The sequence below is a fragment of the Eschrichtius robustus genome, chromosome 16 (genome assembly GCF_028021215.1).
Source record: "Eschrichtius robustus isolate mEscRob2 chromosome 16, mEscRob2.pri, whole genome shotgun sequence".
In the NCBI taxonomy this organism is placed as follows: Eukaryota; Metazoa; Chordata; class Mammalia; order Artiodactyla; family Eschrichtiidae; genus Eschrichtius; species Eschrichtius robustus.
Window position 1 is genome coordinate 73,716,914 of NC_090839.1, and position 12,857 is coordinate 73,729,770.

General features: G+C 43.5%; 1 protein-coding gene across 1 annotated transcript in view; it reads left to right on the top strand.

The window, feature by feature from the left end:
• The window catches only part of LCMT1 (leucine carboxyl methyltransferase 1), a 54,733-nt gene that overhangs the window by 17,389 nt on the left and 24,487 nt on the right, over positions 1–12,857 (top strand). Inside the window, exons 2-5 of the mRNA XM_068524557.1 lie at positions 2,865–2,956; positions 4,825–4,946; positions 11,255–11,331; positions 12,240–12,301. Of these exons, the coding sequence (XP_068380658.1) occupies positions 2,865–2,956; positions 4,825–4,946; positions 11,255–11,331; positions 12,240–12,301 (353 nt within the window). The remainder of the gene's footprint in view (positions 1–2,864; positions 2,957–4,824; positions 4,947–11,254; positions 11,332–12,239; positions 12,302–12,857) is intronic.

The window sequence follows — 12,857 nt, forward strand, 5'->3', positions numbered from 1 at the left end:
GTGCATCTCCCCACCTTTCTGTACTGCTGCACATCACTGACCGTGTCCAGTGTGTTGTGGAGATCCATCCCAGGCTCCTGCCAGGCCCTGTGTGACCTGAGTCTGCTTCTCTCTCCAACCTCTTCTCCAGTTTCTCCTGTTTTCTTACTCTTCTCCGGCAGCGCTGCCTACTTCCTGCTACTAGAGCACTCCATATGCACTCCCACCCCCGAGTGTTTGTATCTGCTGTCCCTCCTACCTGGAATGCCTTTTGCACAGCTGCCTTTCCCTAATTCTCTAGGACTCGACTCAGCCATGCCTTTAAGAGCGGTCTTCCCTTTCACCTCTAAAGTAGGTCCTCCATCCGCCATACCATTATATCCCTCGTTTGTCATAATCTCTGTCTTTGTCTCTGTCCCTTCTCTGTTTTGTTCACCACTGTAACCCAATGCCTGGCACTTAGCAGACACTCAATAAATATTGCTAGACCGAATCAATAGTATTAAATCAACTGATAATGCAGAGTTGGGAGGAATAGAAACTGCTCCTTGTTATCCGAGAGGGCACTAATAAATCCAGCAAGGAACACTTAGAGGGAGGCAAATTGATCAGCTTTTCAGCAGTTCAAGTTTCTTCGCAATGGGGTGAGTGCCTTCTCTGTGGGGAGTAGTCAACAGTGGCTCCATATTGTCGAAAGGATTCTTGCTCTGGATGTTGGGCTTGACTAAGGTCCCTTCCAAGCTTTAAATTGTTCGAGGCGTGTTCTCATCACTGGTTTACCGTTCTTGCTTCAACTGCAGATATGGCTTTTACCACTAGATGGCGTGAGATGATTCCTTTGAAATCAGCGTTCCTCAAACTGCCACCCACAGTGAGAACACATTTTTCATGGCACTTACACCCCCAACACACACTTGAAACAAAAGCTTCACAAAACACTCTTACAATGTGGAATGATGCTGCTATTTTCTGTTTTACTCTGTTCTACTTCATTTTCTAAAAGGGAGATTTGCAAATTATTACTTCGATTTTATGATATGAGTGGGTAAAGGCACTATTTTATTTTATTATTTTATTTTATTTTATTGGCCGTGCTGTGTGGCTCGCGGGATCTTAGTTCCCCGACCAGGCATTGAACCCTCACCCTCAGCAGTGAAAGCGCAGAGTCCTAACCACTGGACCGCTGGGGAATTCCTGAAAAGCACTATTTTAGACAACTGAGCAAGTTTATTTGTAAAACTCTGTGGGTCTGCTGTTTTCCTCGGACAGTCTGGGCTTATAGCAAATTGTGTTCCTTAGTACTTTGTGTGTTTCTGTGTTGAGTTGCTGCCTTGAGTAGTTGAACATATGTGCTTCGTTGTGGGTGTCTATGGATGTGCAAACGTGGATGCGAGAGACTGGAGGAGGCATGTTTGTGCAGAATTCAGCACCTGTTGCTGTCAAGGCAGCAGTAAGCCTTGTTGGTAGATATGAAGAAAAGGAAAGATGTAATATGTGCTCTGGGAGCTTAGAACTTAGCTGGGTGACACCACACACACACACACACACACACAAACACCCAGCCACCTTAAGTTTCAGCTTATTTATCAAGCAACATGGAAATGTATGTATTATTCAGGATATCACTTAGGATGCTTAAGACTGCAAGTAACAGAAGCCTGACTCAATTTGACTTAAGTGGTAAAGATGTTTCTTATCTCACTAAGTATTTGTTGCCAGGTAGAGAAGGCTCCAGGCCCACAGGGGTGTGGTGTGGCCTTAGGGATCCAGGTTCCTTCCCTGACTTCTCATTTGTCCTAAGGCTGGTTCCACGCATGGTTGCCAGGAGACTTCCAGTGGTAATCAGGGCTTCAGCTCCTGGGCTTGGAACACTACAACTTTAACTACTTGTGGTGTAGTCTGGGGTAGAGAGAGTTTGGGCTACCTAGCATTTTCCAAGTTATAGCTGTTTTATTTGTTCCTAGTTTCCCCACTGTGACCTCCTTAAGGGACATGAAAGGACTGGTATTTAATACGAAGTCAGGAGAAATACTTTGGTAGTTGTTAGTGATGTTGGCCAAATATTTCTGGGTCTCCCTTCCCCTGGACACAAAGCTTTTGGTTGAGCAGAGTTATCTGACTAGCTCTGGCCAGTGAGTTTGCTGAATGAATAATTGGTTGCAGGTCTTCTGTATGAAGTATGAGGTGAGGTTATTTGCTGTTTAGGGTCCTGGGAAAGGAATTAGTGATAAGAGGGAAGAGGTAAGAAATGGTCATGGTGGGAAAGGTGATGGGCAGTGTATGTGAATGCAGAGGTAGATGGATGTCTATTTAAACTTGTGCTGGAGCATTAAATGTGATTTGGCCTTTTAAAATTGAAGTATGGTTGCTTTATAATGTTGTGTTAATTACTGCTGTACAGCAAAGTGATTCAGTTATACATATATGTACATTCCTTTTTTAAAAAAATATTCTTTTCCATTATGGTTTATCATAGGACATGGAAAATAGTTCCCTGTGCTATACAGCAGGACCTTGTTGTTTATCCATTCTGTATATAAAAGCTTACATCTGCTCACCCCAACCGCCCACTCCATCCCTCCCTCAACCCCCTCCCCCTTGGCAACCACCAGTCTGTTCTCTATGTCCATGAGTCTGTTTCTGTTTCATAGATAGGTTCATTTGTATCATATTTTTAGATTCCACGTATAAGTGATATCACATGGTATTTGTCTTTCTCCTTCTGACTTACTTCACTTAGTATGATGATCTCTAGTTGCACGATTTGGCCTTTTGAGGTCAATAAATTCCCTGTTGGATCCTTGACCTGGTTCCTGGGAACTTGGCCGTGGAACCTGGCCTGAACCTACTCTCTACTCACCTGCTTCCTTTTTCGTCTCTTTCAGGTTTGCAGTGAGCGTTGGCTACTGGCAGGACCCTTACATCCAGCATTTGGTGAGACTATCTAAAGAGAGGAAGGCCCCGGAAATTAACAGAGGCAAGTGACCATCTCCCTCCCCAACATCTCATCAGCTGAGAGGCCTGAGGCTTTAGGGATTCATTCTTAAAAAGAGAGTTCCGGGGTGTACTGTCTCCAACAGTGTATGAAAGTGCTCGTTTCCCAACTTCCTCACCAGCACAGTGTATTATGAAACTTTTCATCTTTGTTCATCTGATACATGAAAAATGGTTTTTACAGTAATATAAAAGCCATTTACATATCTTTTACTATAAAAGCCATTTATATATCTTTTACTGCAAGCTGTCTGTTCACATAAGGGATTATTTTTGTTGTTGCCCTATTAAAGTGTTAGTAACACTATTAGGTTCTGCAAGTAATTTCCATCAAGGGAATCGAAGGAGTTGAGACAGGAGTGTGACTTAGTTTCAGCCAGATTGAGAAACTGACCAATGAACGTAATTCTTGTATGTGTGGGGAATCTAGGCCCTAAAGATGGGTCCCGTAGGTGGGTTCTATAAGAAGGGCAAAGGAATTTGTAAATGGTTGTTCCTGAGAAGAAGGACATGGTAGTTACTTTGAGCTGAGGGTGAAACCAGGCATCAGTTAGATTGGGCAAGGCCTGGTTAAGAGGCCTTTCTTAAGCCTCCCTCCCCAGCTCTTGAGACAGATTTCCCAAGGAATGTTCCAGAGACAGGGACCCACCATGGCAACTGGCTCGGTGCCCCAGGCGGCACGTCAGCCCCCCTTCCTTCTTCCTCTCCCGGTTTGCATCTCTAGGCTGGGGACCTCCAGCCCAGTAGGAGAGCGCTTCCCCAACGTCTGTGGTGAAGACATATTATTTTCCCCCAAATTGAATCCATTGCGGATGATATTCTGTAATATACAATAAAGATGATTTACTAGGAAAATAAAATGTAGACACAAGCCCAAATTATTTATTTATTTATAAGGTAGGGATTATCAAATTGATTATTTTATTTTATTTTATTTTATTAATTAATTTATTTTTTTGGCCACGCTGCGTGGCATGTGGGACCTTAGGTCCCCGACCAGGGATCGAACCCGTGCACCCTTTCAGTGGGCACGCAGAGTCCTAACCACTGAACCGCTAGGGAATTTCCCCGAATTATTTATTAGCACACTCACCAGACATAAAATTTCTCTGTCAAATGGCAATAGAGTTTCTAAATGCTACTCTCAAATTTTGTTCTTAAAACGGTCACACCTTGAGCAACAGGCCTTTAGAACAAGACGGACGCTGTCTTCCTGTCTCCCTTCTGGGTTTCCCATCTCCTTTGTCCCAGCTCCCCACCCCAGAGCTTAACAAGTCCATTAATTAGGCCACCACTTGCTGGTGTCTCTCCTCCCGCTGCCTGCGATGCCATTTTATAAACACAGAGGCTCTAACCCAGACAAGATGGAGGTGAAAGGAACAAGATAAGAAGCATGGCTTTCTTTGCTTTGACTGACATTCATCTGCCCAACTTCCTGACCTAAAAATATTATTTCCCACACGCTCTCGCAATTTTGAGTTTTACCAGAGTACTAATTAGCTTTCCCTAGAGCCGTGAAAAAGCACATTTACAAGAGGAGCATTTAGATCAGATGTTTTGATATAGAACACTTGTCTTTCCTAACTAAAAGTATAGGACACTTTATTTTTCTTCAGATTGTTAATTCCACCATTAAGTAGCTTGTACTTATTTTGATTCAACCAGCTTTTTAAAAAAAAAAAAAAAATGGAAGAGAGTTTGAAAGTCATTATTTCTCCCATGAAGTCTGCAGATAAAAGCTGACCCTGAAGAAGGGCAAAGTGTTGTTTTGCTCTCCCTAGCACCGTGGGCTTTGCAGGGATTATTTCTGTCGTCACCGAGTGATAGCTTGCTTCTCTGTCTGTCTCTTAGGATATTTTGCTCGGGTCCATGGCGTCAGCCAGCTTATAAAGGCATTTCTACGGAAGACAGAATGTAATTGTCAAATTCTAAACCTCGGGGCTGGGATGGATACCACCTTCTGGAGGTTAAAGGTAAATTAAAATTTCCCATTTTCTCTTTCCAGTTGTTTAAATTTAATTTGTTGAAGACATTCACCTGGTTCAAAAGTGTAAAGAAAAGATTAAAATGCGGTGCAGTGGCAGCCTGTCTCCCACCTCTCTTTGCAGCCCTGCCCCACAACTGCCTTCATCCCCGTACTTCATCTCACCAGGGCCCCAGTGAGGATATGTGGGTGGTTTCTCACCTTTTGCTGCTACTAACTGGGTTATAGTAAACATTCTTGGGTACATTTCCCGCTGCATGTATGGCAGTATATCAGGAGAAGGAGCAAGGGTTCTACCAGTGGGACTGCTGAGACAAAAGAACACTTGCGTTTGTAATTTTGAAGATAACTTAAGATTTTATTGTCGGCATCGCAGTGTCTTAGGTAACTTTTGGAGATTTGCAAGGCTGGGTAATGATAACATGATGCAAAGCCCTTTTGTAGTCATTCTGTGATTTGATGCCTCAGTTGTTCTATTTGGATTCAAGGGCAGGTGTAATTATACTCACTCATAGGAAAGGAAACTTGGGTCTAGTTAGTGGCAGAATCAGGACTAAAGTTCTGGTCTTTGATCCCTGGGCTGGATTTTATTGCCAAACCTTTTCCCTACAAATATCTCAACTGATTGCATTTTCTTTCTTTTTTCTTTTTTTTGTAGGTTTGTACAGTTTTTTCTTGGTTCTTCTGTCAGGTCGGTCACGTGGTAGTAATGGGTATGTGCGTTTCTCCAGATTTCTTTTTTTAAAATAATTAATTAATTAATTTGTTTTTGGCTGCGTTGGGTCTTCATTGCTGCGCGCAGGCTATCTCTAGTTGCAGTGAGCAGGGGCTTCTCTTTGTTGCGGTGCATGGGCTTCTCATTGCAGTGGCTCCTCCTGTTGTGGAGCATGGGCTCTAGGTGTGCGGGCTTCAGTAATTGTGGCACTCAGGCTCAGTAGTTGTGGCTTGAGGGCTCTAGAGCGCAGGCTCAGTAGTTGTGGCTTAATTAGTAGCACGGGCTTAATTGCTCCGTGGCATGTGGGATCTTCCCGGACCAGGGCTCGAACCCGTGTCCCCTGCACTGGCAGGCGGATTCTTAACCACTGTGCCACCAGGGAAGTCCCTCTCCAGATTTCTTGCAGGCGTAGACCAAGATAGATGAGAGTATATAGGCATAACTCGACCTGCATTATCCATTTTGTCCCTAATTAGCTCACCTGATAAGAAGGTCTTTGGTCATCAGAGCTCCCAACCTTTCTGTTACTTGAGAATCAGTGTCCTCAACATGGCCCTAGTATCGTTTGCCTCTGCATTCTTCCTTCTAGATGAGATAACTGACATTTATGAAGTGCGGTTACATATATGACCTCATAAGTTAACACAAGAGCTGTGTTGGGTGGGGGAGCTTACACATCTGAGGGAAGTGGGGCTTTGAAAGTCTGTGTCTTCCCCCAGATTGGACAGCCAGTGGCATTAGGACGTGGAACCAACATTGGCTCCAGCTCATCAGACTCCCAATTCCTTCCTCTTTCCTCTGCACACAGCCCTGTGGCTGTTCAGGGAGAGTCTTTTCTGTGGGTCGATTGTGCCTCTGTAACACCGTGACCCTGGTGTGGTGGAAGCAACTGGAACAGAATGTAGTGTAAGAGTGTGTGCACTGCCGGCATTACAGGGGCCGCTGGAGAAATCCCTCCTTTTTACCCTTTTGACTTGGTCATGTGGTTTGGGTTTTCTTTCCCCATCTTGTAGGTGGGTTAATAATGAATAAATCTGAGATTTTAATTTCTGAGCCAGGTACACCGAGGCTTATGTGCCCCTTCCAAGAAAAAGGTTCTCTGTCAAAGGTGAGGAAGGGGAGTAGCACAGGGCCTCAAAGTCCTTTGTGGAAGTTTTTTGTTTTATTTGATAATTGTATTGATCTGAAGGGTTTTTTAAAAAATCTAAAGTTTCTCTTTTTTTTTTTTTTTAAATTATGCTTGTTTGCTCTTTTATTATTATTTTTTAAGTCTTTTCCGTTTTGTTGTGAGTTTTCACCCCTGATTTGATGTTTGCCTTTATTTTTTATTATTTATTATTTATTTATTTGGCCGCTTGCGTACTTGCGGGATCTTAGTTCCCCGACCAGGGATTAGACCCGTTCCCCCTGCAGTGGAAGGGCGGAGTCCTAACCACTGGACCGCCAGGGAATTCCCTTGTTTGCTCTTTTAGAGCTGAGGTTGCACAGGCCAAATCTGGCCAGCCACCTATTTTTGTAAATAAAGTTTTATTGGAACACAGCCATGCCCATTTATTTACATCTTGTCTATGGCTCTCACAGCAGGGCTGAGTAGTTACAACAGAGACCATTATGGCCTGCAAAGCCTAAAATGCTTACTTTCTGACTCTTTCCAGAAAGTTTGTTAATCCCTATTTTAGAGCTATATGTGCCTCTATAAAAGAGCAGGGGAAGTCGTGTCCATCGATCTTATACTCGCGTGCTCTTTCCACCTGGGATGGCCCCCTGGCTTCACCAGCAGAGGCTTAGCTACGAGTCACAGGCTTTCTGGGGCCACTACCGTGTGAGCTTGTTCTGTATAATCTCAGGGGCCCAAGACTGGACAGTCGAAGACTCTCATCTTCAGGCAGCAGGCAAAAACAGGGCCAGGGAAAGCTGGTATTGTCATGAGCAAAGAATAAAGCGTGAGTGAAACCCTTTAAGGGGCCTCACTTCTTGGTGTCTCTTGAATTCTGTTTCTGTACAACCAAAGGGTCGTCTATGGAGGGGAAGCAGTCTCAGTTTTGGCTGCCTGTGAAGTGGTCGACTACCTTGGATCTTGGAGTCTGAGGGCCACCCTTCCTCGTGGCTGTTCCTGGCTGCCCCCTGGTGGCTGTGCCCTGCCTTGGGTGTCTCCCCTGCCTCCTGTGCCATGCGAGCTACTTGGGAGTGGAGTGTCAGAGGGCCGCAGAGAATCGTGGAATAAAAAGTTGAAGCATCACTTGCCAGAGCCATTTTGCCCCTTTCTGAAAGCTGAGAAAGAGGATGTCTGTTTCTTAAAAGTTCCAGGTGTGCCTTTTGGAAGCTTTCCTTCCTCGGTGACCCCTTATTCAGAATTTTTATGAGGATCAAGTGCACGAGTGCCTGGGAAAGCTCTTTAAAATGTCAGAAGTCTTGGGCATCTACCCTGAGAAAACCATAATTCAAAAAGAGTCATGTACCACAATGTTCATTGCAGCTCTATTTACAATAGCCAGGACATGGAAGCAACCTAAGTGTCCATTGACAGGTGAATGGGTAAAGAAGATGTGGCACATATATACAATGGAATATTAACTCAGCCATAAAAAGAAACGAAATTGAGTTATTTGTAGTGAGGGGGATGGACCTAGAGTCTGTCTTAGAGTGAAGTAAGTCAGAAAGAGAAAAACAAATATCGTATGGTAACACATATATATGGAATCTAAAAAAAAAAAAAAAGGTTATGAAGAACCTAGGGGCAGGACAGGAATAAAGACAGACGTAGAGAATGAACTTGAGGACGAGGGGAGGGGCAAGGGTAAGCTGGGACGAAGTGAGAGAGTGGCATGGACATATATACACTACCAAATGTAAAATAGATAGCTAGTGGGAAGCAGCCGCATAGCACAGGGAGATCAGCTCGGTGCTTTGTGTCCCCCTAGAGGGGTGGGATAGGGAGGGTGGGAGGGAGACGCAAGAGGGAGGAGATATGGGGATATATGTATATGTACAGCTGATTCACTTTGTTATGATGCAGAAACTAACACACCATTGTAAAGCAATTATACTCCAATAAAGATGTTAAAAAAAAAGTCAGATGTCCTGTGTGAGATGTGGGACACTGTGCTGGCCTTCATTTATTTGCTTTTGATTGTCCTCATGGTCTTCTGGAATTTTAGACTGTTCTTAACACTCTATACCTTGTGAATAAAAGTTCTTGAAAGGTGTTGTAGAATTTCTTAGAGAAAGTTATTTCTGTGTATCCTTTAAACATATCCTCCAAATATCTTCAGATAGCTTTTACATAGCCCTGCTCTGCAGTCAGGTAGTAGGTATGTGTTGCAATTCCAAGAGTGAACAGCTGAAGGTGGGTGAGTCCAGGTCTCCTCTGATGTCAGGAAACCGTCTTGTCCCTTTGTTTTGTTTCTTTCTTTTTCTCTTCCTCCTTCCTCCTCTGTCCTTCCCCTCCTTCCCCCAGACCAGATCCCCTGAAATTTTAACTGAGGACCATTTTCCATGTGGGTGGATCTCCCAATTCTGTTGCTTGCCCTTAGAGGTCACCTTCCTACCAGGAACTGCTTCCTCATGATTTCTGCCCCCATCACTCTGTCCTCGGGGGGATCTGCTGCCCCTCCCGACCTGTCCTTCCTCTCTAGTTATTGTCTGTGTAAATGGTGCTCTTACCTGCCAGGTTACTCATCAGAAACAGGGAAACATCCTTACCCCTCCTTTTTCTTTATCCCATCCTACACCAAAGAAGCCACCACCAGGTTCTGGATATCAGCAACTTTCTTTTTCTTTCCTCTTTTTTAATTTTTTTTTTAAATAAGTAGCTCTCTGTTTCTGGCATATAAGTGCAGGTGGGCATGAGGGTATTAAAAGAGAAGCAGGTTGTGGAGCGCCTTGTTTCTTGCTAAGTCTTAGGGGTGTGAAGAGCTATTGCAGGCAGAAAGGGGTGTCGTTTTAGTCTCACAGCTGGTGATAGAGCTGAGGAGGAGAGGATGCATTCAAGAATAGTCAGCAGGGCTGAGGGATTTTTTTTTTAATTGAAATATATCAATACTTGACATAATTTTTTTTAATTGAAGTATAGTTGATTTACAATGTTGTGTCAGTTTCAGGTGTACAGCAAAGTGATTCAGTTATATGTATAGATAGATACAGATATAGATATAGATATCTATTCTTTTCCAGATTCTTTTCCCTTATGGGTTATTACAAAATATTGAGTAGAGTTCCCTGTGCTATACAGTAGGTCCTTGTTTGTTATCTATTTTATATATAGTAGTGTGTATGTTAATCCCAAACTCCTAATTTATCCCTCCCCCCTTTCCCCTTTGGTAACCATACGTTTGTTTTCTCCGTCTGTGGGTCTATTTCTGTTTTGTACATAAGCGCATTTGTATCATTTTTTTTAGATTCCACATATAAGCGATATCATATGATTTGACATATAATACTATGTTAGTTTCATAGTATCTATTACATAGTGATCTGACATTTGTGTACATTCGGGGCTGAGTGATTGATTGGACAGGGAGGAGGAGCTGGGGAATTCTAGCACGACCAGTAGGTGACTGGATGGGGGTGTAGCCACCGACTAAGCTAGGAAAAGCGCAAGGGGGAAGCAGGGCTGTGTGTGTGTGTTTCACACTTTTTAAAACTGCAGCCACAGTAAAAAAATAACTGTACATCCCTAGCCAGGACTCACATCTGTGTACCTATGTCTGTAAATAATAAGGGCACACACATGGTACTTACTAAGGGCGGCCCTATTCTGAGTGTCACTCACGTATTTCCTCATTAACCCCAACAGCCCTGTGAGGTTTTATTCTCTCTACTTTTCAAATGAGGAAACCTTGGCCCAGGGAGTTTAGTGACTTTCCCAAGGCCTCACAGCAAACAAGTGGTGGAGCTGGGATTTGAACCTTGTCCCCCCAGGCTCCAGAGTGCCTGCTGTTTACCACCCCACCCCACTATTCCCCAGTATCACAGAAACAACTAAATGTATCCCTCATTCCACGTGATGCTTTCTGATATTTGCTACTTTATTCTATTTCATCCCCAAACTGCTGGTCACAACCCACCACATTGGTTTCTTGACCCTCTCTAATAGGTCTCAAGCTGCCTTTTTTTTTTTTTAATTAATTAATTAATTAATTTTTGGCTGCGTTGGGTCTTCGTTGCTGCGCGCGGGCTTTCTCTAGTTGAGGCGGGGCGGGGGCTACTCTTCGTCGCGGTGCGCGGGCTTCTCATCACAGTGGCTTCTCTGGTTGCGGAGCACATCAAGCTGCTTTTTTGAGAAACACTCTTATGTCCTGCTTCCCGTCTGCCTCTTAACATCCCAGGGACCATTCCCCTGATTCAGGCTCCCCATCACTTGTCTCCTGGACAGCTACAATAATCTCCTTTTTCCCTCCATTTGTTCTTTATGCCAAGACCAAGTAACCTGAAAAGTACGTTTCTTACCATATCATTCCCCTGATTTTAAATCTGTAAGTACCCCACTGCTCTTCAAGCCCTAGCACTTGGTGCATGAAGATGATAGGTAAATGTATGAGTAATAAATAATTATAGAAAGATTACTGTGTGTTTTTTCTCAGGATGAAGATCTTCTACCAAGTAAATATTTTGAAATCGACTTTCCAATGATAGTCACGAGAAAGCTGCACAGCATCAAGTAAGTGTGGCTTTGGCCGGAAGCAAGAGCCTGGTGAGATTCAGAACCAGATCCTGGTAGATGGCAGGTCTGAAGGCAGGAGACCTCATTTTAGGGCACTGCTTTCCTTTCATCCCCTCCTCCCTCTTTCTTGCCCCCAGGACCCTCGTTCCAACATATCGTGCAGTCTTCAACATGAAATATACCCTCCTTTGTCACTCTTCTATCCGTTCGTGTAATTTCTCTGAACATTTAAAAAAATGACCTAGAGTAGATTAATAATCTGAATTAAAAAAAATTTTTATATTGGATTGTAGTTGATTAACAGTGTTGTGTATTAATCTGAATTTTTATGTGTATTTTGCTTACTTCTTTATTGCCAGGGTATAGAAAGGTGCCTGGCCCAGAATAGATGTGTAGTAAATATTTTTTGAATGAATGAATGGGAGGCTGAAGTTAATCAGTTATTTTGGGCTCGGCCTGGGGGATCTTAGTTCCCCGACCAGGGATCGAACCCACGTCCCCTGCATTGGAAGCACAGAGTCCTAACCACTGGACCACCAGGGAATTCCCTGTTTTTTCACATATTTTTGATTGGGAGAGTTGTCACATAAATGTTACTAAAAACACTGGAATGTTTGGAAAATTCTTGCTAGCCTGTCTGTAGCTGTTTCTAAGTAAGTATGTCATGATCAGTTTGTGATTTGATATCAGATTCTCCGTGTAAAGCTTAGCTGACCTAACTGACTTGTATCCCCTGGACTTTTACTGTATGTGCCTAGGGTCAAATGTGATTAAACAGATGACCCTTTGGCATGGCCCTTCCTTTGAATAGTAGTGATACCTATTTGCCATGTCTGTAGTGTCTGTCTTCATTTTAGCGGTAAATGAGCTGCTTGACTCACCTTTCTTTTTCTCATCTTCTACAGATTGAAACCTCTCCTATCAAAACCCATTTTAGACTTACATTCAGAGGACACACTTCAAATGGGCAAGTATCCTTAACCTAAGTAATACAACTTGGGCTGTATAACAATTTTTGCTCTTTTTCCCCTTTTCTTTTTAAAGATTGTGTGTGTGTGTGTGTGTGTGTGTGTGTGCACACGAATACACGTATCCTTCTGCTGATATATTTTCACTTCCACCACAGATACTATGAAGGAATTGAAAACAGTTTTTGATATGACTCTTCTTAGATGTCCATAGGTCCCCACTCTTTAAAAAGAATTTAAATTAGTTGCGAACATTTCAAAAATGGGAGATTTTTCATGAAAGTCTTGATTTTCAGTTTTGCTTGGAAAAATCACATCTAGCTCCTACATGGCAGTCGTTGAGCAGCGGCCGCTTCATTTAATTTATTTATTTAATTTTGGCTGTGTTGGGTCTTCGTTTCTGTGCGAGGGCTTTCTCTAGTTGTGGCAAGTGGGGGCCACTCTTCATCGCGGTGCGCGGGCCTCTCACTATCGCGGCCTCTCTTGTTGCGGAGCACAGGCTCCAGACGCGCAGGCTCAGCAGTTGTGGCTCACGGGCCCAGTTGCTCCGCGGCA